Source organism: Salmo salar, chromosome ssa14, assembly GCF_905237065.1.
Source record: "Salmo salar chromosome ssa14, Ssal_v3.1, whole genome shotgun sequence".
NCBI lineage: Eukaryota > Metazoa > Chordata > Actinopteri > Salmoniformes > Salmonidae > Salmo > Salmo salar.
The window spans coordinates 70,708,895-70,736,878 of NC_059455.1; the positions used below are offsets into that span (position 1 = coordinate 70,708,895).

The window sequence follows — 27,984 nt, forward strand, 5'->3', positions numbered from 1 at the left end:
GACAACGCTGCCTGCTGTCTGAGGGCACGTTGGATTGGATGAGAAACAGCATCACGCTGGGCTATTGTTGCGCCTTCCTTTAGAGACATGACGTTCGCCTGCCAGTCAGACAGCCAACCAGTCAGACAGCCAACCAGTCAGACAGCCAACCAGTCAGACAGTCAGCCCCACATACTTAAATGATGCTACTCTGAAAGATGGAAGGGAAGTAATCATCTGTTTGGCACAGCCAGACAATTGTTCCCTGCTCCTCTTTCAGAGTAGCATCACTGAAGTCAATGGGTTTCCAAGAGCAGGAAGAAGGTACTTGTGACATTTGGAATGTCAGGTGACCCTATAAAGCCTGCGTCTCTCAGACCGTCCACGTGTCTCTAATGGCTGAAGAGAGGTGCCTGTGTGATTTCCGTTTAAAAATGGCACTGAAAAGGGATGTCTGCCACTCTGCATACTCGAAATGTGAAACCAGTCTCCCATCCTAAAGTACATGAATGTTACGGGAGAATCTAAGAACACAGTTGTATTCATTGTCCATGCTTGTCTTGTTAATGGAATCTTCACCCCTTTATAACTGAAAAGAGAAGACTGGTAATGGTCTTCTATCTTTAGAAGAATGGGTCATGTTAGCAATTCAAACCAGACCTCATTTCAGTCAGTAGGAACTCTGACAGTGCCATTTGATTGAACGCCAGCAAAGTGCTTTGCGAGACCAAATTGAAATCACGGCTACAAAGCGGCAGAATTTTAAATGGAACAGCGACAAGCTAATGGTGTCTGTCTTATAGTTGTACGTGTTCATCAAAATCAGTAATACTTGGTAATTGTACAGCCTACTTGGTCACTGTGGGGCTTCACTGTGCAAGCCACAACTAGCCACGTACAGATTCAATAGCCATAGACCCTCAGTCTGATGATCCGTTTCACTAGAATCCATCTTACAATCCAAACGACAGCGCAATGTCTCTAATAGCAAAGCATGATATCCTCTACACCCATTAGGGACCGGAATATGCGAAAGCTAAAGATGAGAAAAGCAATTCAGAAACAGTTTAGGCTAGTCTCTGTTTGGATTTCTTTAATGGATTAAATTCAGGAGAGAATATGTACTATAGGATATATGGCTCTCTGTTTCATCACTTAAGTAGGCCTAATATTGAGGATGGTTCAGCTCTCTAGAGAATCTGGATTTACAGTGATGGAGGAGAGAGTCTTCTAGCCTGTTTACTAGGCTAATAGGGAGGAACAGAGAGAAAACATAATATCACTTCGCCATCCCATTAAAACCCTTCTCTCTGCTAGATGTTGAGGTTGAAAGTGTTGAGCAGATGATGTCACTGGAACAGTTAGAAGGGCCATTATCTTTTCTCCTCCTACTCCAGCCTGTTTCTTCCCGACATGGCCTGCGTCCCAAATGGGGCCATAGGGCTCTGGTCAAATGTAGTGTACTATAAAGGGAATAGGGTGCCATTTGGGACACATCCCTGCCTTCCCCATTAGAAACCTGATACCTTAACGGAACACTGTTGAATTAGTTTCCAACCACAATTGTCCCCCACGATGACTGTGGATCTGGTCTCAGTACATTAGTACATTCGTATGTTTTTCCTACGCGATATTTCAGACAGCATTGGCATGATTTTGACAAAACTTGGGTGAATCATATGTCTTGCCATAGATCCGGCCTTTACAAAATTACACATCGACCAGATGGTGGCTCTATAACAAGAGAATGAAAATCCTAACTTTGAAAGGTCATGCCCCTCAGCCCGTTTGACCTAAAGTCACGAAATTCAGTACATTCACTACATAGCCAAAAGGATGTGGACACCCCTTCAGCCACACTCGTTGCTGACAGGTGTATAAAATCAAGCACACAGCCATGTAATCTCCAGAGACAAACATTGACAGTAGAATGGCCTGTACATTAAGTGACTTTCAAAGTGGCACTGTTATAGGTTGCCACCTTTCCAACAAGTAAATTCGTCAAATTTCTGCCCTGCAAGAGCAGCCCAGTCAACTGTAAGTGCTGTTATTGTGAAATAGAAACGTCTAGGAGCAACAACTGCTCAGCTGCGAAGTGGTAGGCCAGACAAGCTCACAGAACGGGACCGCCAAGTGCTGAAGCACGTAAAAATCGTCTGTCCTCGGTTGCAACACTCACTACCGAGTTCCAAACTGCCTCTGGAAGCAACGTCAGCACAAGAAGGGTTTGTAGAGAGCTTCACGAAATGGGTTTCCATGGCCGAGCAGCAGCCCACAAGCCTAAGATCACCATGCGCAATGCCAAGCGTCGGCTGGAGTGGTGTAAAGTCCACCGCCATTGGACTCTGGAGCTGTGGAAACGCAGTCTCTGGAGTGATGAATCACACTTCAAATTCTGGCAGTCCGACGGATGAATTTGGCGGAATCCAGGAGAACGCTACCTGCCCTAATGCATAGTGCGAACTCTAAAGTTTGGTGGAGGAGGAATAATGGTCTGGGGTTGTTTTTCATGGTTCGGGATAGGCCCCTGAGTTCCAGTGAAGGGAAATCGTAATACTACAGCATACAATGACATTGTAGATGATTCTGTGCTTCCAACAGTGTGGCAACAGTTTGGGAAGGCCCTTTCCTGTTTCAGCATGACAATGCCCCTGTGCACAAAGCGAGGTCCATACAGAAATGGTTTGTCGAGATCTTTGTGAAAGAACTTCACTGGCCTGCACAGAGCCCTGACCTCAACCCCATCGAACACCTTTGGGATGAATTGGAACACCGACTGTGTTAAATATCTTTTAGTTTATGTTTTTCAGTCAGAGCATTTCAGGACCCCTGTCTAAATCAATGTAAGCATCCATGCCTGATGGGATCAATAGCCTGGTACAGAGGTAGGCAACACTGTTCACGGAGGAGTGCCGTAGGGACTGCAGGATGATGTCCCAACTAGGCACCATACCTGACCAACTGAGCTAATTGATCAGCTCAGTGATTGACTAAATTCAACACACCTGGTCTTCCAGGTTAAATCAAAACCCTGAAATGCCTGCGGTAATCCAGGGCTGCCTTCCACTGGTCTATTATGTCGATGTATTGCGATGAAAATTGGGGAGGGTACAGTGGACCTGTCTCTGTCAGTTAGTACGTTCGTCACACAAAATATCGCAGATAGCACTGGCTTTATTTTGACGAAAGATGGGTGAATGACCCGTCTTGCAATAGAGAACCGGCATTAACAAAATGAAACTGATTGGCCCGAGGTGGGACCTATAGTAACGAACTGAAGTGTCAGTCACACACGATCTCAATTGGCCTAAGGGGGACAATGCATCATTCATGGGGGATGACATGTTAACTGTTGCCTTGTTTAATTGTGATTTAACTCCGTCAGCAACAACCATTATACTGTACTCTTCTTCCTGATGTTTCTTATTAACAAAGACAATTGCAATGCTGTTTGCAGCTTTTTCCTTTGCAAATGGTTATTTACTTTGGGAAGGAAAATCACTTGACTTTCAAGTGAAAACATAACGCTTCAGGCTGTTTGGATGGTGCTTTTTCTGCTCTTCTCTAGTTCGTTTGGTCTCAGGACCCAATGAAACAGACAGAGACCTAGCACCCTGGCAGAGAGTACACAGGTCCTCTCTCTCTCAGTAGTCCAGTCAGTATCTGATAATGATTGTGAATGAGCCAACTGTTTTATTCTGCCAAACGAGCAATTAACAACCGCATAAACAGACGTTCGAAATGACCTGGACCAGTGAACTGGAAACCAGTAAAAATGGGATAGTTGATGTGATTGAGAGGATTATGGACCATGGGGACAGGCTCTTATGTGTTTGAGGCGTGAACTGGGGTCAGACTGATGCATTTGAGAGGTGATCATCATGTCATTATGGATGTAATGAGTCAGACCATGCTGGCCCTATAGTGCTGCTCTGACCTGCTGGATCAACAGGCTACGAGGAAGATCCAGAAAAATCCATCCTCTCTGACCTTCTCCTCCAATGGGCTTTGAGGAGGTGAGGAACGAGGACGCGAGAAGAATGCAATTGAGATTCTCCCTGTGTTGACAGAGTAATTATTTCATCCATGTGTGTGGTGTTCAGACCGTAGTTTTACCTCACCACTCAGACTTCCATTAACAACGGCATAACCAGTAGGGCTGGGAATTGCCAGGGACCTCACGATATGGTATTATCACGATACTTTGGTGCCGATACGCTAAGTATTGCGATTCCGTATGTATTGTGATTTTATTGTAATTTGATGTTCCAAACACATTGCTCACCATATGTCTACCGCAGAGGGACAAGAGAGAGCCATGAGAAATCAAGTTGATCGGTCATGGAAATCAAAGTGCTGAAAGCTAATTGGCTCCCTACTTAAAAAGAAGATGGAGGACACCTGTATATTTGTGACTGGTGTATTGATACACCATCCAAAGTGTAATAAATAACTTCACCATGCTCAAAGGGATATTTTTTTACCCAAGGCATTGGATAACATCCCTGGTCTTTGTGGTTGAATCTGTGTTTGAAATTCACTGCTCGACTAAGGGACATTACAGATAATTGTATGTGTGGGGTACAGAGATGAGGTAGTCATTCATAAACTATGTTAAACAATATTATTGCACACAGAGTGAGTCCATGCAACTTATGTGACTTGTTAAGCACATTTTTACTCCTGAACTTATTTAGGCTTGCCATAACAAAGGGGTTGAATACTTACTGACTCAACACATTTCAGCTTGTCATTTTCTATTAATTTTTAAAAAATGTCTAAAAACATAATTCCACTATGACATTATGGGGTTTTGTGTGTAGGCCAGTGAGACAAAATCTCAATATAGTCAATTTTAAATTCAGGCTGTAACACAACAAAATGTGGAAAAAGTCAAGGTGTGTGAATACTTTCTGAAGGCAATGTATGTAGTAACTCACCTGCTCTAGCAGCAATGAGGTGCGTGGTTCTGCCAGGGTCTTTTGAGCTGAACAGGAGGCCCTTGCCTATCTTTGCTCCCAGAGCCTTGGCGTGGTAGTTCTCCCTGGTTCTCTCCATGGGGTAGTTGGTGGGGTACAGCCCAGAGAACACAATGGTGGTGCCCTCCAGGCTCCGGGCCTTCAGCTCCGGGACGATCTTCCTGATATCAGGCGTCTCTGGGCGTTCCTTCCTGAGGAAGGCGTTGTAGCAGGCATAGTATTCCCTATGGATACGCTCCAACACCTCTTGTAAGTAGATGAGGTGGTCATCCTTGTCCACTTCCTCCTCCTCCTCCATGGTGACTCCTGACTGTTCACTGTTCTGGGACTCCGTCAGAGCCTCCCTCCGTTCTGAGCACCCGTTCTCCTGCTCAGGAGGGAGGACAAGCACAGACGTCTCCCCTGTTACCTCGGAGCTGTTCTCCCCGGTGCTCTTCTGCTTAATACCCCCCTCTTCCTTTCCTCCAGCACCGCCTGATGGCTCCTCTACTGCCGCCTGCTCCGCCCCTACCTGTTTGGACTTCCTGGTCTGGCTGTACTCCCCCTCACTGTCTGATGAGGGTGGTTTACACGTAACAGAGTCAGAGTCGCTTGACAGGTCAAAGTCCAGGTTGCTGTTGGGTTCATGGAGGTCTGGAGGAGGATCTTCCTCCCCTGAGCCCACTGTCCTACTGCCATCCTCCTCCCCTCCTTGCACCTCCTCTTTCACATTCGTCCTGTCGCTCACCTGTGCTGCCATGCTGGCCTCGGCCCCCACGCCCTGACCCCGCCCCTCCTCCACAGCCTCGCCCGGTTGAGTCCGTTCATTGGCTGCTGCTCCCTGAGTGGCTGAGGGGACTGTTGACTCCACCCTCCCTTCGTTGTTGTGGTCTTTAGCCCGCTGATTCTTACGGCCGTTACTCCGCTCCTCTGACGCAGACGACCCCCCAGACGGCCCCGCTGTAGGCCCTGACGTTACTGCTGCTTCCGAGGCCTCTGCCGGTCGGCTGGCCTGGCTGCCGGCTGGGGTAAAGCAACACCACAGGAAGAGCCATTAGCACATTAAAACACATGCGCAGACATTTTGTCACTTAAAATCACTAGACTAGAGGGTGTCTGTGAATACATTTCACTGAAGTTGTTTTGGAGGTGTAACCGAATGAAGGCAAGTTGACCTGTGGCCACTGAATCAGCGTTGAAAACATGGTCTGTTTAAACTACGGTGCATGCCTCAACAAGAGAACAATGTTCTTCACAGCACTTTATCCTCTCAGGTAATCTATAAACTCTTAGGAATAGATAAATACATGGGTCTGGCAGCTGTCCATGTGATGTCACGGAAATCAGCAGCACTTCCCTAATTGATCTAACAGCCTGTGTGTCATTCTCTCCTGGGAGCCCATAGAAGTACTCTCCCTCGTTTGTGGCTTGTCCTGTTTGTCTCTACTGCTAATCAAAAAAGCTCTCCACTGTGAGAGGCTCTCTGAGGGAAAAGAACCCACGCCCTCCTGAGACTACGCCTGAGAGGGAATCACGGTTCAGATGAACCCAATCTCATTATGGCTACCCAGGCTTGGTGTTGGAGTATGAATACAGTGTTGATGAAGAGGTGCTGTTAAGGCTTGGTAGCTCTAATTCCATCTTTATCAGATTAATGAATTTCGTTTTTGGATTCTGGTCAACCCTGGCATTTGGGTACGATCATTTGCCTGACACGGTTCTAGAAGTTCAATTCGGACCTTATTTTCCACAGAGAGGTCCCCCAGTCGCCTCTCTGCCTCTCACCGCTGTGTTGAGAGGATCGTAACAACTTTACGCGTCACAACTACCAAACTTAAAACTCGCTTGCCTCCCTGCCACCCCTTCTGTTGTGGATCATAACATTTACATATCACAACCATTTCTCTTAAAAAGCTTCACCCTCCCTCTGCGGTGCAGCAGTCAGCCACGCAGGAGAGCGGCGCAGCAGTCTGCCACGCAGGAGAGCGGCGCAGCAGTCAGCCACGCAGGAGAGCGGCGCAGCAGTCAGCCACGCAGGAGAGCGGTGCAGCGGTTGATGCAAATTAAATCAAAACAGTGAGACTCCATTTGCATTTGGACCAGGATGAAATCACATCCCTGAAGTAACCATCAAACCTCTTCCTCTCTGAACTTCGGTCACGCGACAGTTTTTAGAAGGTAGTGTTTTTTTCTTTAGTGCAACACTGACAAAACACTGAATGCCCTTATAAGGGAGTGAGGAGTGTTTTTCAGAGGGCTTGTTTTTCTAAGTCAAAGGGTTGTTTTAATAGATCACCGTGCGTCATGTATTGACCACTTCAAAACAGTGCCCACTGTGCCATGTTAAGCTCATTGTCTTCAGACCCTGTATACAGTACCTTTCCTTGCCTGCTGGGCCTCTTTAGACCCGGGCGGAGCGTTGATGTCTCCTGTGCCCTGGAAGTAGATGTACTTCTTCACAGTGATCAGGTTGGGAGCAAACTTCCACACGTCCTCCCGATCATCTATAATACATACCATCGAGTCACCACACGGGAACAGATTCCTTAGGGGTAGATGAGAGAGAGAGATAAAGAGGGAGAGAGATATAGAGAGGGGGAGAGAAAGTAAAGGTAGAAAAGAACGAGAATGAGAGAAAGAGTTAAATAAGTGAAACTGGCACTCCCTCTCCTCTGACACGTGTAACACCCTAGGCAGTGTGTCTTTAGGGAATAACAAAGTCCCACAGTAACAGAGCACAATGCTATGCTCTCTCGCCATCTCCCAGTCATAGGCTACATCCCAAATGGAACCCTATTCCCTATGGGCCCTGGTCAAAAGTAGCGCACTATAAAGGGAATAGGGTGCCATTTGGGAAGGACTCTCAGAATCCCTTCAGGGTAGAAATTAATTCTGTCTGTCACGCTTACTAATCATTATCTGAACTATACAAGAAGCACATTTTCTACCATTAGGACTTTGATTTAATAAGAGAACGATGTTCTAGCAGGCTTCTATAACAGGAGTCACTGATTAGAAGGAATACTGCATGGCTATTGGCTATTTCCTCTGCTCATCTATAGCGCTGTCATGCTAGAGCTGGATGGCTCAGTTTTACAGTGCTGTATTGTCTGTGGAGACAACAAAGTGACTTTAGATGACTTGACTGATGCCAGGTTTTAATCAACACGTCTGGTAGCTCCAATCATTACAGGAATTCCCTCAGTTGAATTCTTCAGCAGTAGTGGCTGAGTGGAAATCAATTTGTCCTTGACTGAATGAATGCCTTTTCTCCAAAGTGTCTAAATTAAAGATAACATATCAGCTGTGTCCTTTTCATATTGGACAGATTTTTCTTAAAAATGTCCTGGCGGAAGATGCTACTGGTATGTGTCAAAGTGTAATGCGTGGGCTTCATAAAGCAGTGTGTGCTAGCAGCTCTGCCAGACAGAGAGCCAGGTCTGACCTCAGGTTCCCCGTCTTGGAGAAGGGGTCGATGCACTCGTCTCTGGACAGAATCCTGTGGGAGAACAGCTTCATCTCAGGGTCCAGGAAGCCTACAGTCACAGAAACACACAAGAAAAACATCTTAAAAATGGACTCAATAAATTATAGGAGAGAGAGAGAGCGAGAGCATGAGAAAGAGAGAGAGACCGCATTAGACATCCTATTTAAAAAGAGCACTGTGGAAAAGCAGGATGTATTCACCAAAGTAAAGGCGCAGTTTTGCCACACCGCCAATCTCCATTACTCCCCGGCCGCCTGGCGCTACACAGGGTAGCTGTCCAACAACAAGGCTAACATGTTTTGAGTCCATTTAGAGACAATTCTCATGTTTTTCTTTATCTGGACGTTTTTATGTTTTGTTACACAAAATCTTCAATTTTAACTCAAATGGAACTGCAGGCATCGCTGTGCGTGTGTGACACATCTCTGTATACCCAGTAGGCTTTCATTAAAACCTCAAAGCTTTGAGATGAGAACTAAATGCAAGCTGGGTCCTCTCAGTTCCTCTTTAAAAGCTGCAGAATAATGTGTGTCTGGAGGAACAACAAAGCCTGGCTTTGATGGAGCAGCGACATCCCCACTTCACAACAAACACCGTGTTACCTGGCTGCTATTAAACCCCAGAGAAGAGGGCAGGCAGGCGGGTGTCTACTAAAGCACACAAACCCATCTACATGGAGAAACCAGATAGTGACCTCTCTGCTCCACAGACTGAAGTAAGTACTACATTACACACTCACTATTCATTTGCTTCCAGCATTCAGTGTTGACATTCATTATAGAATAACTTCTAATTGGTAGCGAAATATCGTCTCCAAACTTTAAAAAGATCCAATGTTCATCTCTATAACAAAAATGCCGATATTTAGATGAATAAAATGCTCAACCTTTCATTATAACTTAATGTAAAGTGAGATACGGTTAAAAGTAAGGTTGAGTATGAGGTGGCTATATTATTCTCTGTGAGAGGCTGGAAACTGACCAGTCAGGAGGAATCCCAAATCGCATTCTATTTCCTATATAGTGAACCAGGGCCCACGTGGCTCTGGTCAAAAGTAGTGCACTATATAGTAGGGATGTAACTATTCACCAATATGTTCAAATGTTTAACCTCTCCGAGATCGTTCGGGAAGTGAGCGTCCCACATCGCCAACAGCCAGTGAAATTGCAGGGCACCAAATTCAAACAGAAATCTCATAATTAAAATTCCTCAAACATACAAGTATTATACACCATTTTAAAGATAAACTTCTTGTTAATCCAGCAACAGTGTCCGATTTCAAAAAGGCTTTACGGCGAAAGCACACCATGCGATTATGTTAGGTCAGCACCTAGCCACAGAAAACCATACAGCCATTTTCCAAAGAAGGAGAGGTGTCACAAAAGTCAGAAATAGTGTTAAAATGAATCACTAACCTTTGATGATCTTCACCAGATGGCACTCCCACGACTCCATGTTAGACAATAAATGTGTGTTTTGTTCAATAAAGTTAATCTTTATGTCCAAATACCTCCTTTTGTTCACGCGTTTTGTCCAGTAATCCAAATGCACAAAGCACGGACACAAAGTCCAGACGAAAAGTCAAAGAAGTTCCATTAAAGGTCTTAGAAACATGTCAAACGATGTATATACACAATCTTTAGGATGTTTTTATCATAAATCTTCAATAATATTCCAACCGGACAATTCCGTTGTCATTAGAAAGGAAAGAGAACGAGCGTCACGGCCACGCGCGAGACTAATGTCTTTCAGCATGACCACTTGTTGAAACAGCTCTTATTCGATCCCCTTTCACAATACAAGCCTGAAACAACTTCTAAACACTGTTGACATCTACTGGAAGCGTTAGAAAGTGCAATCTGACCCCACAGACACAGGATATTGGATAGGCAATCACTTTAAAAAAAACTTAAAACCTCAGATTTCCCACTTCCTGGTTGGATTTTTCTCAGGCTTTTGCCTGCCATATGAGTTCTGTTATACTCAGACATTATTTTAACCTCTCTTGGGTAGGGGGCAGTATTTTCACGGCCGGATGAAAAACATACCCAAATTAAAACGGCCTACTACTCGGGCCCAGGAACTAGAATATGCATATTATTAGTCGATTTGGATAGAAAACACTCTGAAGTATCTAAAACTGTTTGAATGATGTCTGTGAGTATAACAAAAAAAATCTGGTTCTTGTAATCTTTTCAAGTCATTGCCTATCTAACACAGTGACTTAGGGTTCATTTTGCACTGCCTAAGGCTTCCACTAGATGTCAACAGTCTTTAGAACCTAGTTTCAGGCTTTTGCAGTGAACAGAGAGCGAACAAGAAAGCCGGGAAGTTGGTGACTCAGAAAATGACATGAGTTTTGTGGCGCGCGTTCACGTGATGAGGTATGTGTTCCAAAACGTTTTTCAAGACATTGGAATCGTCCGGTTGGAATATTATTGAAGATTTGTGTTAAAAAGGCCCTAAAGATTGATGCTATACAACATTTGACATGTTTCAACGAACGTAAATAGAACTTTTAACTACTCGGCGTGAAATTTTGGGCGCGCTTCCTACATTTGGAGTAGCTTACTGAACGCGCAAACAACAAGGAGGTATTTGGACATAAATTCTGGACTTTATCGAACAAAACAACATTTATTGTGGATCTGGGATTCCTGGAAGTGCCTTCTAATGAAGATCAAAGGTAAGTGAATATTTATAATGCTATTTATGATGACTCCAAAATGGCAGGTGTCTGTATTGCCTGGTGTATTTTTCTGAGCGCCGTACTCAGATTATTGCAAAGTGTGCTTTCCCCGTGAAGCTTTTTTGAAATCTGTCACAGCGGTTGCATAAAGGAGATGGTTATCTATAATTCTTTGAATAACAGTTTAATATTTTACCAACGTTTATGATGAGTATTTTTGTAAATTGTTGTGCTGATTCACAGGCAGTATTGGAGGCAAAATATTTTCGGAACATCACGCGCCAATGTAAAATGCTGTTTTTGGATATAAATATGAACTTTATCGAACAAAACACACATGTATTGTCTAACATTGAGTCCTAGGAGTGTCATCTGATGAAGATCGTCAAAGGTTAGTGCTTAATTTTAGCTGAATATCTGGTATTTGTGACCCATCTCCTGCATGAAAAATGGCTGTGTGGTTTTTCTTCGTTGTACCTGTCCTAAGATAATCTAACTTTATGCTTTTGCCGTAAAGCCTTTTTGAAATCGGACAATGTGGTTACATTAAGGAGAAGTGTACCTTTAAAATGGTGTAAAATAGTCGTATGTTTGAGAACTTTCAATTATGACATTTTGTTGTTTTGAATTTGGCGCTCTGATTTTTCACTGGCTGTTGAAAAGTGTGAACCGTGGGTGGGACGCTGCCCAAGAGAGGTTAACAGTTTTGGAAATTTTAAAGTGTTTTCTATCCAAATCTACCAATTATATAGCTTCTGGGCCTGAGTAAGGCAATTTACTCTGGGCACGCTTTTCATCCAAACTTCCCAATGCTGCCCCCTATCCCAATGAAGTTTTAAGATATGAGTGCATCGGTATGAGGGAACACGACCCAAATGTAGCATGCATCAGTCCGAAAATCAATTCAAACGTTACAAAATGTTTTTTTGCTCAAATTACCTCTCACCTGTGTTGAACTAAGAATGTAACTATGTTGACAGTCATTGATCTACAAATCATTTTGCATGACGAACGACCCCAGGCAATATCAGTCAAACTGTACGCTGTGTGCAGCTTTGTACGCTGATTAACGAGAGGCAGGCCTATTCTTGATCAGAATTCAAATGTTTATAATGGCTCGTGCAATATTAAGCTTTATTAGTTGAGTGACAACCAATGTATTTCGCCATGTTATTTTTTTTAATGAAATGCGCTGTTGAAAAATTGTGTTTTACCCGAAATAAAAGCTACCACCAGAGACAATTAATCTGGCTATAGGTAGTCTACATGCTGATCGGGGCTCACATTACATCTTATTATTCAGGTTCACCATCAGCAATAGTTTTACTTGAAACAATCATAAGTATATGTCCATTTTTAAATATACAGGGTAAAGTTGATGATTTCATAACGAGGACAGCAGTCACTTGTGCTAACCGCACAGCATGGAAGATAAGCTCACTCAGAGTCTGTCAAAACTTCCAAACGGTCTAAACCACTTGATTATGAGACGGGGGTGAAATCCAAAGTGGTGCTATATAATAATAACTAAGATAAATATTGATACATTACTAACAAAACAGGAGCCAACTTTGCCACGATTCTGGATACAAATGAAAGTGATATTTCAGACCTCTCTCTAACCAATTAATTGAACACACGTTAGGTTTTCAGTTCGTGAGTGTGTGATATGAGGTATAGAAAAGTTTATTTCTACAGAAAAACCTTCATGAACAATAGCAGCTACAGTGCCTTTAGAAAGTATTCAGACCCCTTGACTTTTTCCACATTTTGTTAAGTTAACCTTATTCTAAATTTTATTTATTTTTTATAAATAGCAATCTACACACAATACCTCACAGTGACAAAGCGAAAACAGTTTTAGAAATGTTTGCAAATGTATTAAAAATAAACAGGAATAGCTTATTTACATAAGTATTCAGACCCTTTGCTATGAGCCTTGAAATTGAGATCAGGTGCATCCTGTTTCCATTGATCATCCTTGAAATGTTTTTACAACTTGATTGGAGTCCACCTGTGGTAAATTCAATTGATTGGACATGATTTGGAAAGACACACAACTGTCTATACAAGGTCCCACAGTTGACAGTGCATGTCAGGTAAAAACCAAGCCATGAGGTTGAAGTAATTGTCTGTAGAGTTCTGAGACAGGATTGTGTCGAGGCACAGATCTGGGGAAGGATACCAAAACATTTCTGCAGCCTTGAAGGTCCCCGAGAACACAGTGGCCTCCATCATTCTTAAATGGAAGAAGTTTGGAACCACCAAGACTCTTCCTAGTGCTGGCCGCCCGGCCAAACTGAGCAATCGGGAGAGAGGGGCCTTGGTCAGGGAGGTGACCAAGAACCCGATGGTCACTGAAAGAACTCTAAAGTTCCTCTGTGGAGATGGGAGAATCTTCCAGAAGGACAACCATCTCTGCAGCACTCTACCAATCAGACCACTCCACAGTAAAAGGCACATGACTGCCCGCTTGGAGTTTGCCAAAAGGCACCTAAAGACTCTCAGACCATGAAAAACAAGATTCTCTGGTCTGATGAAACCAAGATTGAACTTTTTGGACTGAATGCCAAGCGTCACGTCTGGAGGAAACCTGGGACCATCCCTACGGTGAAGCATGGTGGTGGCAGCATCATGCCGTGGGGATTTTTTCAGCAGCAGGGACTGGGAGACAGGACAACAACCCTAAGAACACAACCAAGACAATGCAGGAGTGGCTTCGGGACAAGTCTTGGAATGTCCTTGAGCGGCCCAGCCAGAGACCGAACTTAAACCAAATCGAACATCTCTGGAGAGACCTGAAAATTGCTGTGCAGCAACGCTCCCCATCCAACCTGACAAAGCTTGAGGATCTGCAGAGAAGAAATGGGAGAAACTCCCCAAATACAGGTGTGCCAAGCTTGTAGCATCATATCCAAGAAGACTCAATGCTGTAGTCACTGCCAAAGGTGCTTCAACAAAGTACTGAGTGAAAGGGTATGAATACTTATGTAATATTTCCGTGTTTTATTTCATCTCTAAACCTGTTTTTGCTTTGTCATTATGGGGTATTGTGTGTAGATTGATGAAGAAAGAAAACAATTGAATCAATTTTAAAATAAGGCTGTAACGTAACAAAATATGAAAAAAGTCAAGGGGTAAAAATACTTTCCGAAGGCACTGTATGTTGACACCTCCATATTGATCTGAGCCTTGCTGTTGGAAAACCATTAGTGTCCGGCTTTTGGCTGTTGCAGATGCACCTCCCCAGACTTCCCTCGCTGATTTTAGTCTACGGTTGGCTTCGTTAGGCTTACCGCTCAGACACCCATATACATATTTCACAGAGAGAGAGAGAGAGAGAGAGAGGTCAGCTCAGACAGATCCATCTCAGAGAGGCCCAGCTCATGTTCACCATCAGCAGCAGATTTTAATTTAGGAAATCTATATATGTTTATGCAACAAAATGTTAGTGCTTCGAATCAAACCGATTTGTTCCTTTAATCAAACCGAGTCATTCATGTATCGTAGCCCATATATCTAGATACAGTTGAAGTCAGAAGTTTACATACACCATAGCCAAATACATTTAAACTCAGTTTCACAATTCCTGACATTTAATCCTAGTAAAAATTCCCTGTCTTATGTCAGTTAGGATCACCACTTTATTTTAAGAATGTGAAATGTCAGAATAATAGTAGAGAGAATATTTATTTCAGCATCACATTCCCAGTGGGTCAGAAGTTTACATACACTCAATTAGTATTTGGTAGCATTGCCTTTTAATTGTTTAACTTGGGTCAAACGTTTTGGATAGCCTTCCACAAGCGTCCCACAATAAGTTGGGTGAATTTTGGCCCATTCCTCCGGACAGAGATTTTATAACTGAGTCAGGTTTGGTGGCCTCCTTGCTCGCACACGCTTTTTCAGTTCTGTCCACAAATTTTTGATAGGATTGAGGTCAGGGCTTTGTGATGGCCACTCCAATACCTTGACTGTGTTGTCCTTAAGCCATTTTGACACAACTTTGGAAGTATGCTTGAGGTCATTGTCCATTTGAAAGACCCATTTGCGACCAAGCTTTCACTTCCTGACTGATGTCTTGAGATGTTGCTTCAATATATCCACATAATTTTCCTGCCTCATGACGCCATCTATTTTGTGAAGCGCACCAGTCCCTCCTGCAGCAAAGCACCACACAACATGATGCTGCCACCCCCGTGCTTCACGGTTGGGATGGTGTTCTTGGGCTTGCAAGCCTCCCCCTTTTTCCTCCAAACATAATGATGCACAGTTCTATTTTTGTTTCATCAGACCAGAGGACATTTCTCCAAAAACTACGATCTTTGTCCCCATGTGCAGTTGCAAACCGTAGTCTGGATTTTTTATGGCGGTTTTGGAGCAGTGGCTTCTTCCTTACTGAGCGGCCTTTCAGGTTATGTCAATATAGGACTCGTTTTACTGTGGATATAGATACTTTTGTACCCGTTTCCTCCAGCATCTTCACAAGGTCCTGTGCTGCTGTTCTGGGATTGATTTGCACTTTTTGCACCTAAGTACATTCATCTCTAGGAGACAGAATGTGTCTCCTTCCTGAGCGGTATGACGGCTTCGTGGTCCCATGGTGTTTATACTTGCGTGCTATTGTTTGTACAGATGAATGTGGTACATTCAGGCATTTGGAAATTGCTCCCAAGGATGAACCAGACTTGTGGAGGTCTACAATTTTCTTTCTGAGGTCTTGGCTGATTTCTTTTGATTTTCCCATGATGTCAAGCAAAGAGGCACTGAGTTTGAAGGTAGGCCTTGAAATACATCCACAGGTACACCTCCAATTGACTCGAATAATGTCAATTAGCCTATCAGAAGCTTCTAAAGCCATGACATTTTCTGGAATTTTCCAAGCTGTTTAACGGCACAGTCAACTTAGTGTATGTAAACTTCTGACCCACTGGAATTGTGATACAGTGAATTATAAGTGAAATAATCTGTCTGTAAACAATTGTTGGAAAAATTACTTGTGTTATGCACAAAGTAGATGTCCTAACAGACTTGCCAAAACTATAGTTTGTTAACAAGAAGTGGTTGAAAAACTAGTTTTAATGACTCCAACCTAAGTGTATGTAAACTTCCGACTTCAACTGTACATACCGAATAGTCTTGAAAGGGAAAGATGCACATCCCTACTATATAGGGTGACATTGGGATGCAGCCCCAGTGAGATATGAAGAATCTGAGTACAGAATGCGCTTGAGACACAAACTGAAGGTAAATGCTGACCTCTAGTGGCCACTCAGACTTACAGCGCTACTCAGTATTTGCCTCCAATGCTGAGATCAATCACATTGAGGCATGTCTGTTAGTCTTGTTAGGTGTCTAATTTTTCAAACTGGGGAGTGTATAGACAAACATTTAAATAAAACTATTCTCACCTATAATGCAGACAGCACTCAGGCATTAAGCGAAGATCTATCATTCCGTAGAGAGATTTTACAGAGGATGACATCCTAGATAATTAAGTGTTTAAATTCACCTGGCATTTAGCGTCTGAGCACTCACACTTTTGGCATTTATGTCTTTTTTTGTTGTTGTTGCATTCTTGATACTTTTTCCATTACTTACTGTAAAGCAAATGATATAGTGATTCAATGCAGGCATAATTATCAGAGAATGTGTGTGGGTACCTGCGATGGTGTGTGCATAGAGGCGGCTTCCGAAAGTGAAGACATGCAGCTCATAGAGCTGGGCGATCTTCTCCAGGAAGTCTTTGCAGTTCGGACGCAGTCGCGTGTGTAACATGGGCTCCCCCCGCCCCAGCTGGAAGTGGAAGATTCCCTGTGGAACAAGAGCAGAGGGATGTGCAGAACCATCAATGGTTTGTTCTAGCTACATAACCATCAGTGGTTAATTGCAGACTAGCTACAGACTCTTCTTTTCTTTCAATACCAAACCCTCAGCAAAGCCTGGGGCATAGAAATATCAAAGAACCTCTTTTCATAGGCCAGAGAAAAAAAATCTAATTGTAGCTATGTAGATCAGATACACATACCTTATTGGACATGCGCTGGCAGTGATGCTCGGTGGTGTGGATCAGGGTTTGGTCCAGATCAACCATAAGAACCAGCTTCTTGTTCCTGTGGAGTCTCTGCTGGTCCTCTCTGCCCAGCTGCTCCGCTTGCTGTGTTGGGGACATATCACAGAGACCAGGCATTTATAAAAAGGAGGCAATAACTTCAACAAAACTGTCTCTACTACATTGTAAAGTTGAATTCCAACGTCACAGAAGTATTTCTACAAGGTCACATTATCGTCAGAGGAAACTCATCTTCTAGTGCCATGACATCCTGAGCCTCACCTCAGAGCTGACCATCAACTCGGGGACACTGTGCACCATGGAAACGTTCGCCGTGGAGATGTGAGCCTGCTGCCTCCCATTATTACTCTGCATCCTGAAAAAGAGAGAGCGAATCCACTAGTAATGCATCCGCATGAGAGGTAATCTACAGCTAAGAAGCAGGCCTATTTTAAAAGTGTGTGAATATGCCAATTGAAATTCTAGCATGGAATGCATGTGTGTGTGGGTGTGTACTTACTGTGTGAGGTCCTGACCACATTCAGCACACAGCCCCTTCATCACGACTGGATGGCTGCATTCTTCTACTCTGACAATCACCCCACTGGAAGAAAAGTGGCACTTGAGACCCTAGCATAACGAGTTTCCCCCTTAAAAAGGGCTTTACAATGCAGGTGCCGGATAGAATGGCCACTGGCTCTCCAACATGTGTACATCTATATCTAAACAAACACGTTAATAAACACAACTTCCCCATGAGAATACATTAGTGCCACCATATTGAAAAGCACCAGGGCATAAGCCGTCATCCGTTTCTGAACAACAAAACGACAACTGAATCGACACATTCAAACTTTAAAAACAGAAACAAGGGGTGTCTTCTTCAGCTCCAAGATAATATTTGGCCCTTTTCAGTCAGGGGCGCAACTTAATAAGTGGGGGGGGCATCACTTAGATTTTTTTTATCCAGTCAGGTAAACACTCAGCCTACCCAACCGCTCTGAAGGCATCTGCATGGTCCTAAAGCAAACCGTTGCCTCGTTTTGTATCACGTTTGCAATTTCATAATGTGTGGCCCCGTCCCCAGTGAAAGTCCACCCCTGTTTTCAGTAGTACAGGAATGGTGTCATGTTATTATATTCAATGTGTTGTTATCAGTTACATAATTGACGGTCTGGCTTGTTACCCAAACTCATAACACCAAAATGCTTTCTGAAACACAACGTTTTCTGAGTTCTGGTTCCGTCAAAAGCTGGACCAAATGTGCTCGAGCGTGCAAATTCGACGACTCGATACCATGTGAGTGATGTAATGTGCATACTACAATATGGGGCAAGTTCGTTTGGCGTGTGTTGAATATTTAACTTAAGGACCAATCGAAATGGTCTACTATTAAACCCCGCACTATTAAGGCACCGGGACATGCAAAACGAACTCGCCCGATTGACATGATCATTTCAGCTGTTCTAGAGATCGGCGCTCCAGCACACGCACTGAGTTAGGATAGATAGCTACCATTACCACCTATCAGCTAGGCTAGTTAGCAATGCTACTGCGAACGTGGTCTATGAGCAACATCATTAGTTCGCGAACACCGTAAACTACACACAACAGCACAATATAAAAACATTGGTGACAAAGGCAATATGAGCTAAATTAACGTTAGCTAGCTAGCATACTCACCCAGGCGATATGACTTGTCCGAGTAGACAACATAGGTCCTTCACCACTCCAGCTCGGTCCGATTTCAGTTTCTTCTCTGGCAGCCTTTTGGTCTGTTTTGGCGGCTGAGACCCGGCCTCTTTCTCCAGCGGGATGGGAACACATAACGCCAACACCGAGTCCACATTGACGAGGGACCCTGGTTTGACTTTCCATTCCAGCAGCCGCATAGGACGCGCTGCCATTGGCCAGCGGATCTCTGCCACTTGCGCGGTGGGGCCCTGTGCTGCCCCGCCACCGACGGAGTCAGCGGGCTCCTCCATCGGTTTCGCGCTTCAAATCCCTTTAAACTGTAGGCACAGGTCAAGCAAATATATGTATCCAAATCTCGTGGAATTCGGTTTATCACAAATTATTGAAACTGCGCTAATAATAAAAAAAATAAATAAAAAAAAGCAACGTGCGTTTTGAAAACAGACCGATGGTCCAGTTTCTTTCACTCTTCCCGCCAGTAAACAGGAAACACAAGACTTCAGCGACGACAGTCGGACAGCTTCCGGTGGCTCTGATGACAGAGGACCTCTCTACTTTTAAGTCAATTAAAATACTTTGATGTTTGGAACAGTTGTCATCCATATGTTCTGAAATAAACGTGTCAGTTTGAGGTTCATGCATAGCATGTCAAAGAGAAGTCGAAGTTGAGATTATCATGTAAACAAGATGCTAAAGAAATCAAATGGAAGATGCATCATCATGCTGTTTTCTTCCCCTTCAAAGCTCTGGGGATATCCCTTGCTATGCTCTACCTGATATGATGTAAGATGATGTAACGTATAAATCATGCATCTGCTCCTCCTGATTAGTAGAGTTGCTACCACTGACCTAAAGTCACACTGATAAGGGGCTGATCACAGTAATTCCTACATTGATGTTAATGTAAACAGTTATCTATAATACATATTATTCAGGCTATGCCAGTGATGTGATGGCTGAGAGGCTGGGAAGGAGGATCACAAATGATCAAGTCAAGACAGAGTCAGTAGTATTTTGCCGTTATCATTGAAAACAAAATTGTTTAAATTCCACAGACCGTACTCTGATACCGTAAACCTGACTGTAAACAAGGTTGTACAGAGATTGCACACCTGAATCATTTCTGATACATGTTATGTAATTAGCCACATTAATGAATCATTTATCTACAACGTCCATTTCTGATTCAACCACAAAACATACATGCATTATTCTGTACATTTGTGATTTAAACTCAAAAAAGTCATTTTAAAGTATGCTTGGGTTGATTCATTTTGATGCGAGTCAAGTGAGGAATCTTTTCACTGGAGAATCTTCGGTCACGTTCGGACCATTTGTCACGTGATCAATTTCGTGCCACATATGTCCTTAAATCATTTGTAGCCAGTTCAGGAAATCAAGTATGTTCTGAAACGGGAGGAGACAGTTACATTCGAATAGAGGCTATACTTTTTTTTTTTTTACAATTAAATTTTTTTAAACTACATATTAGTGAGAAGAGAGCACAGTGAGTGTATAGGCTGAACATGGCGTGGGAGACCTTCAAAGCAGTGAGTTGAACAGTTTAAAAAAAATGTTATATTTTCCTTGCCTGGTAACGTTAGGCTAACTAGTTATACTATAGTAACATACTAGCTACACCAAATTAAAATATGCCTGTACATACCTTCAAAATCAACACCTGACATTTAAGTTTATGCGTGTATGGATTAAATGTCATAAAAAATAATGACTAGGTTAAATGTATGTGTGCGCTTTGTATGTTAATGTTGCACAGTATATTGGTAACGTTACACTTTTATTTACATATCCCACTAGCGAGGGTTGGTCTCGTTCCATTAACTAACGTTACTCTCTAACTCACAGGAAATGCGGATGGAAATTTGATGCAATGTATAACCTCCATACTAAAATCAGAGGTCGACGTACAAACTCTCTAAACGAGATCAAGAGCTCGTGTGATGTCCCTAATTTTGAGACTGTAGTTTACCCTCCATTACTTATAAGTTGTCACGTGTTTATTCAATGCCATGGGAAACAGGGTAGAATGAGTAATCGTGTGTGTGCACGTGGTCAGTGCCCTGACATAGAAAGGCTCTATCTATAAATCTACTAGTCTGGAAACAGTTTGTCCTGTGATAGATGGTTAAGGAAAACAACAGCCTGTTCTGGCCTATGGAGAGTGGCCTTGATGCAGAGTCCCCAACACCAGTCTCCATGTTATTCAATTTAACATAGTAACATGCAGAGTTTGTTTTTCTCTACTTTTCTAGGGTTGAAGGTGTTTCCCAGCATGTCTACTGTGACTAGCAAAAACAGTGGATTAGTTTTAAGTTGATGCTTCAAAGTGACACTAATTGTGGTGTTTTTGTCATTCTGTAGTTAAGGTTGTGTTGGCCTCATTTGGCCCTACTGCGAAGATGTCCCCACCCATATCCACAACTGTACAGATCCTTCAGCTCACAAAGGTACTATACTAACTACACCTTGTCTGAGACGATGGCCAAGCTTCTGTTCCTGTGGTGTCTGTCAGCTTGATGTACAAGTACACCACCTAGGCAGGAAGCAGAACTATACATGCAGTTAGTCAAACACTGTAACCTTCCAGAAAGCGACATCGAAAGAAATGTACACACACTGTTGCTGAAATGCCCATGTCTTCTCCTGTCAGGCCAGGGAAGAGCCGAGGGTTGTTCAGGAAGATGTTTCTGGGCGTGGCGGTGAGTGTTCCCGCGGTGGTGGGGGTCCAGTACGCCTTTGCGGAACCTCGAGAGAGACGGAAGATGAAGATCTTGGTGAAGGGAGTCGGTCGCTTCTGTAGGTGGGTCTCATCCTTTATGCATGTGGTCAAATGTTTTGAATAATTTCCTTTTTGAGTTACTCAAACCATGTCCCTCTCTCTGTCCCTACAGGTCTATATATGTAGGACTCTATATCTCAGTAGATTATTGGTGGACCTCCAATGTGACGTTACGTTGCATGGACGAGGTAAGTTTGACAGAATATATATTGGGTGCGTTCCTCTGTCCAGGTGTTGCTGACGCATGCCAGATCTTATAACGTCTGGATCGGTATTTTAAGTATCCGCTAACCACATGTGTTATAGCGATCTGGTGCCTGACAGCACAGTCAATGACGTGGCACGCAACCATTGGTTGATGCATGCAGCGTCTGAGCAGGGGAACGTGACCATTATGAATTGTGACAGCCCTATGTGTCTGTATATGTCTGCTAAACAATGGTGTGAGTCTGAAATGATCTCAGTAGTTCAATCCCATCTTCCCCTCTGTGTTGCCAGAGCAGCTCATCATTCATGGCAGGGATGTCATTGTGCCACCAAAGGGCGGCAGACAGCATGGTGGCGGGAGCGGTGCAGAACGGAGGGATATATGTTAAACTTGGACAGGGACTGTGTGCTTTCAACCACCTGCTGCCTCCTGAGTATGTCAAGACACTGCATGTCCTGGAGGATAAGGCTCTTAACAGGAGATACAAGGAGGTAAGACCTGCAGTATTTGTCTTGTCAAACATTGAAGAGTAGTTAATGAAGCAATAAGTAGTGAAAGTGATGGGGGAGCCATGCTTATAGTTGTCACGGCTTTGAATGCCTCTTGGCCATTCATAATGTGAGGCTAGAACTGGCAATTCTATAATTTACAATGAAAAGTGTTGAGAAACATTCTTACATGAAATGATCTGTCACGTTCTACCAGGTAGACTCTCTGTTCAGAGAGGACTTCAACACTACTCCAGACAGGATGTTTAAGAAGTTTAACTATGAGCCCATCGCAGCAGCCAGTCTGGCTCAGGTCCACAAGGCAGAGCTGCAGGACGGGACTCCTGTTGCTGTCAAAGTGGGTTCAGGTTAACTGTACAACACATTCAGCCACAGTTAATCGTTTACTGTGTGTGATTTACTCTCTTAAATAGGTGTCACCTCACCTGATTAAACCAAACAGAACACTTTGGTTAAACCAGGCTAGATATCACTCCTCATTCTGAATATTAACCTCTCTCTCTTCTCCAGGTGCAGTACATAGACCTCAGGGATCGGTTTGACGGTGACATCAGGACTCTGGAGATCCTACTGGACGTTATAAAGTTCATGCACCCCAGCTTCGGCTTCAGATGGGTCCTCAAAGTAAGGGCTTAAACTTGTCTGCTAATTTGGTCGAAAAAGCTTCTTTTTTTTGTGTGTGACCTTATCAGATAATATCTCGCAGAGCATGATTAGATAGACATGGTCCCCTAATCTAACCTAACGTTGGCATTCTCTGACGATATTAGGACTTGAAGGGGACATTGGCTCAGGAGCTGGACTTTGAGAATGAGGCCAGGAACTCTGAGAGGTGTGCAGAGGAACTGAAACACTTCAAATTTGTCGTCGTGCCAAAGGTTTACTGGGACCAAACCAGCAAGGTGAGACCCAGACCTATTCACTGCTGTGAATTACAATGGCTGTGTTCAAATAGGCAGCTCATTTCAGATTTTCTTTTTTTTTCTCCCACTGTCTTTAGACCAATGACAGATCTTTTAACGTCACTCTTTTTCAGAGCTGATCTGATTGGTCAAAAGATCAATTAGTGAGAAAAAAAATATCAGTATTGGGCTGCCTGTCTAAACACAGCCTTTGATACCTTTTTTGACCACGTTTGTATTATTGTACTGTAATAAACAAACCATTTTCCTTTAGAGAGTGTTGACTGCAGAGTTCTGTGAAGGCTGCAAAATCAGCAATGTGGAAGAAATCAAAAGACAAGGACTTAGCTTGAGAGATGTAAGTACCGATCGTGACACTGTAGAGCAGCCTTTGTCTATGCTCATTAGTACTCGGATAAGCATATAAACCGTTGTTTTTTCAGACTGCTGACAAGTTGATCCGTACGTTTGCAGAGCAGATATTTTACACAGGCTTCATTCACGCTGACCCTCACCCCGGCAACGGTAGGTCAGGGGCTTGTTTACAGTTTCTGCTGAACTCTAACTTGTATCAGGGCAGTTTCCAAGAGGTTTTTCCAGATATATAAAAAGTTAAGTCGAGTTGATAACAAATAACTAACTGTTCAACAATATTTGCTAAAAATGACTTGGTGACCTTGAGTGCATGTTCTGTACCATGTCACAGTGCTTGTGAGAAGAGGTCCAGACAAGAAGGCAGAGCTAGTACTGTTGGATCATGGTCTGTATGAATACCTCAGTGAAATGTAAGATTTAAGCTATAATCATAAGCCATTTAGCAGACACTTTTCTCCAAAGCAACTCAGTGGTGTGGATACATTTTAGAACCTACAACCTTATCAATATTTTTTTAAATTGTACAGCTATGTATGTATATCGTATGTTATACTATCACCTAACCTTTGACCCTGTAGTGACAGGGTAGCGCTGTGTAAACTGTGGCGGTCCATAGTCCTGAGAGACGACACTGCTATGAAGAAGTACTCCAACAGTCTGGGGGTCAAAGGTGAGAGGACAACTAATATCATTTCAAACAGAAGTCCTATGCCTTAAACAAATCCAGTCTCACAACAGACTAATAAAATTCTTACAATATCCTGATTCCTATCCAATCAGACTACTTCATCTTCTGTGAGATGCTGCTGCAGCGGCCAATCAACATGAGGGAGCTGGGCCTGTCCAACATCCTGAGTCGTGAAGAGACATCCTATATGAGGGACATGGCTGTCAATCACTTTGACAACATCATGGCCGTTCTCAAGTCCATGCCACGCCCCATGCTGCTGGTGTTCAGGAACATCAACACGGTCCGCAGCATCAACATCACACTAGGAGCTCCGGTGGACAGATACTGTGTCATGGCCAAGAGGTTAGTAGTACCAGGCTGGGAGCTCCGGTGGACAGATACTGTGTCATGGCCAAGAGGTTAGTAGTACCAGGCTGGGAGCTCCGGTAGACAGATACTGTGTCATGGCCAAGAGGTTAGTAGTACCATGCTGGGAGCTCCGGTGGACAGATACTGTGTCATGGCCAAGAGGTTAGTAGTACCAGGCTGGGAGCTCCGGTGGACAGATACTGTGTCATGGCCAAGAGGTTAGTAGTACCAGGCTGGGAGCTCCGGTAGACAGATACTGTGTCATGGCCAAGAGGTTAGTAGTACCAGGCTGGGAGCTCCGGTGGACAGATACTGTGTCATGGCCAAGAGGTTAGTAGTACCAGGCTGGGAGCTCCGGTAGACAGATACTGTGTCATGGCCAAGAGGTTAGTAGTACCAGGCTGGGAGCTCCGATGGACAGATACTGTGTCATGGCCAAGAGGTTAGTAGTACCAGGCTGGGAGCTCCGGTGGACAGATACTGTGTCATGGCCAAGAGGTTAGTAGTACCAGGCTGGGAGCTCCGGTAGACAGATACTGTGTCATGGCCAAGAGGTTAGTAGTACCAGGCTGGGAGCTCCGGTAGACAGATACTGTGTCATGGCTTTAGAGGCGAACAGACGACTGTTTCAAATAGTAGCAGTTGTAGATACTTACTAACCTGTTGTCCTATCTCCAGCGCTGTGCAAGGCTGGGGGCGGCTCTGGGCAGAGAGGCCGGGAGTTCTTCCCAGGTTCAGGGTGTTCCGATGGGTGTGGACCTCCTGGGAGAGCCTCAAATTCGAGTGTGCCCTGAGGTAACGAATCATCCTCAACACTATACACTCAGTAACCACATTTCCATCCAGTTTGAGTAAAATCATACCGTATAAAAAATCATAATCATGACAGCTGTGGTGGAAACGGGAAGTTTCGGTACAATTTTATGAATGCCGACGGTAAGATTAATATGTGAGAAATGGCAGAAATGCCTTTATGCACAAATATAACATATGGAAGTAAATTTGGAGTCGCGTGTGATGGTGTGGTCTTCCCACTACGACTGGGGAAAGCATGCAGTTTATTAGGCTACAGATGAGAACTTATATCACAGTGTGGTGAAAGTGCACAGTGATCTTGATGCTCCTTTCCTATAAATATTGAGGGTCTTATTCTGATGACATGATGCTTGACTGCAGTTGGACAAATCCCAATATTCTCACATTTATCCATAATGTAGACTAGCCTACCCGCACTGTATCTAAGAGCGCAAGTGTCAACACGTCTCCTAGGTCTCACCCCGCTTTGCCTCCAGATCTCCCTGGATTCTTCAGGGGCATGAAAACATTGCTCAATTGGTATCAAGGGACCTAACGTGTGCCAGGAAAACATTCTCCACACCATTACACCACCGCCACCAGCCTGTACCGTTGACACCAGGTAGGATGGGGCCATGGACTCATGCAGCTTACACCAAATCCTGACTCTGCCATCAGCATGACGCAACAGGAACCGGGATTCGTCGGACCAGGATGTTTTTCCACTCCTCAATTGTTCAATGTTGGTGATGGCGTGCCCACTGGAGCCGCTTCTTGTTTGTAGCTGATAGGAGTGGAACCTGGTGTGGTCCTCTGCTGCATTGTGACAAGGACCAATGAGTTGTGTGTTCAGAGATGCCTTTCTGCACACCGCTGTTATTTACCTTCTTGTTAGCGTGCACAATTCTTGCCACTCTCCTTCGACCTCTCAAGCAGGTTTTTTTCCCACAGAACTGCCACTGACTGGATGTTTTGTTTGTCGCACCATTCTCTGTAAACCCTAGCTAGACCAGGGTTTCCCCGTACTCGGTCCTCAGGACTCCAGGGGGGGTGCACGTTTTGTTTTTTTCCCTAGCACTACACAGCTGATTTCAAATAATCAAGCTTTGATCATTTGAATCAGCTGTGTAGTGTTGGGACAAAAACATGCAGCCCTTAGGGTCCCGAGAATTGAGTTTGGGAAACGCTGCCCTAGACAATGTCGTGCGTGAAAAGCCAAGGAGGCCCGGCCACTGCGGAGATGCTGGAACCGGTATCCCTGGCACTGATCATACCTCACTCGTTTTGCCCACTCTTAACGTTCAAACAGTAACTGGATGTCTGCTTTTATATAGCAAGCCACGGCCACATCTGTCTGTAGGAGCAAACCATTTTCTGTACCTAATAAGCTGGCCACTGAATGTATAGCAGTAGACCCAACTGGGTAGGTCTTGCTCCAGACATTACCCAAAATACATCAGCATTTTTTGTTCCTACAAGATTGCCTAAAACATTAACTAAAATCATTATCTTCCCAGGTCAGAAATGGCAACGATGCGTCTGACACGGTACCTGCTATCCCTGTTGTCTTACTTTAACCTCATATCTCTGGATGAGGAAGTCTACCAATACCTGAAGTAAAGGCTGCATACCTCAGCTGCATACCTGAGACTGACTCCTGATTTAAAGCTCAAGAAATGCAACCCATTTGACAGGAAGATAACTAAGTAGTTTAATATGATAGTTGTCAGTTGGGCTGATACAATGGTGCTATGCATTTGACACATCTAGAGTACATGTCAAATCTGCTTTGGCAGGATGTGTAGACTTTAAAGATATATATTGACTTGTCTTAGTCAGGACAGGGAAAAAGCGCCAAAGACTTGACTCGCCAGGAGTCATGGTACTGAGGAGCGCTGTCTCAATGCCTCCAAGGAATGTCAACTGGCATGACATTAACATACTTTAATGATTATGTAGAACCGTTTATTTGACCTCGTTCACTGGGGATGAATGATTGCAGTATGTGTAGGTAAGAAGCCTGGAGTGATTCCTTTTAGCCAAGATTCTTGCTGTTGCCATAAAGATTTATGAAGGAGCAATCTGACTAGAATGAGATTGTCAGCCTTTTCAGATTTATATCAAATCTTATTAATAGCACATGTTTAGTCACAGAACATTCCAGATTTTTTATCTTGTTGCATTACCTGGATAATAGGGTTTATAGATGCTGAGATAACTACATGCTTGCAGTAAAGTATGGTCAAGTCAAATGTTCATCCCTTTTTAGGAAATATTTGGTTCTCACTCAAGCACCCACCTAATGTATAAAATGCTAACTGCTAATGCTGCTGAAGAAATACCTTTTTAAAATTGTATTCTACTTTAAATAAAATGCCCTACCTCCCCTTGGAATTCTTTCTCTTGTAAATAATGCATTGATGTCCATGATAGATTTGCATGTTACAGGTGCAGATCTCAAATTATTTGAACCTAAAAGACCAAGCTGATTATAAA

At 43.7% G+C, this 27,984-nt stretch overlaps 2 protein-coding genes across 4 annotated transcripts in view; one reads left to right on the plus strand and one right to left on the minus strand.

Annotated features, from left to right (window-relative positions):
* The window catches only part of LOC106570222 (RNA polymerase II subunit A C-terminal domain phosphatase), a 120,518-nt gene extending 101,090 nt beyond the window's left edge, over positions 1-19,428 (minus strand). Inside the window, exons 1-8 of one of the 2 annotated variants that reach the window (XM_014142316.2) lie at positions 18,849-19,406; positions 17,686-17,769; positions 17,448-17,541; positions 17,142-17,270; positions 16,777-16,927; positions 8,383-8,473; positions 7,316-7,482; positions 4,920-5,960 (exon numbers count right to left, since the gene is read on the minus strand). In XM_014142316.2, the coding sequence (XP_013997791.1) occupies positions 4,920-5,960; positions 7,316-7,482; positions 8,383-8,473; positions 16,777-16,927; positions 17,142-17,270; positions 17,448-17,541; positions 17,686-17,769; positions 18,849-19,150 (2,059 nt within the window). In that variant the 5' untranslated portion in view covers positions 19,151-19,406. Of the gene's footprint in view, positions 1-4,919; positions 5,961-7,315; positions 7,483-8,382; positions 8,474-16,776; positions 16,928-17,141; positions 17,271-17,447; positions 17,542-17,685; positions 17,770-18,848 lie in introns of both variants that reach the window. The other variant, XM_014142317.2, reaches the window with a different exon arrangement.
* LOC106570223 (uncharacterized aarF domain-containing protein kinase 5) lies at positions 8,971-27,882 on the plus strand. 2 transcript variants are annotated; one of them, XM_014142318.2, is made up of 15 exons: positions 8,971-9,139; positions 21,243-21,328; positions 21,532-21,681; positions 21,773-21,848; positions 22,159-22,359; positions 22,574-22,714; positions 22,888-23,001; positions 23,148-23,279; positions 23,554-23,637; positions 23,723-23,804; positions 23,986-24,064; positions 24,233-24,324; positions 24,435-24,687; positions 25,372-25,488; positions 27,006-27,882. In XM_014142318.2, exons 1-15 carry the CDS (start codon positions 9,098-9,100, stop codon positions 27,106-27,108), a joined length of 1,752 nt encoding a protein of 583 aa, XP_013997793.1. In that variant the 5' UTR covers positions 8,971-9,097; the 3' UTR covers positions 27,109-27,882. The 2 variants fall into 2 exon arrangements, with proteins under 2 accessions (XP_013997793.1, XP_013997794.1); XM_014142319.2 differs by lacking the exon at positions 8,971-9,139 and adding an exon at positions 20,190-20,410.
* Positions 27,883-27,984: the final 102 nt, after the last annotated feature.

What these genes read in the sequence shown, in the direction of transcription:
- LOC106570223 (XM_014142318.2), top strand. Translation starts at nt 9,098, where the DNA reads ATGGAGAAACCAGATAGTGACCTCTCTGCTCCACAGACTGAA. An exon ending in CGTTACGTTGCATGGACGAG is followed by an intron (nt 21,849 to 22,158) that starts GTAAGTTTGACA and finishes CTGTGTTGCCAG; the next exon opens with AGCAGCTCATCATTCATGGC. An exon ending in AAGGACTTAGCTTGAGAGAT is followed by an intron (nt 23,638 to 23,722) that starts GTAAGTACCGAT and finishes TTGTTTTTTCAG; the next exon opens with ACTGCTGACAAGTTGATCCG.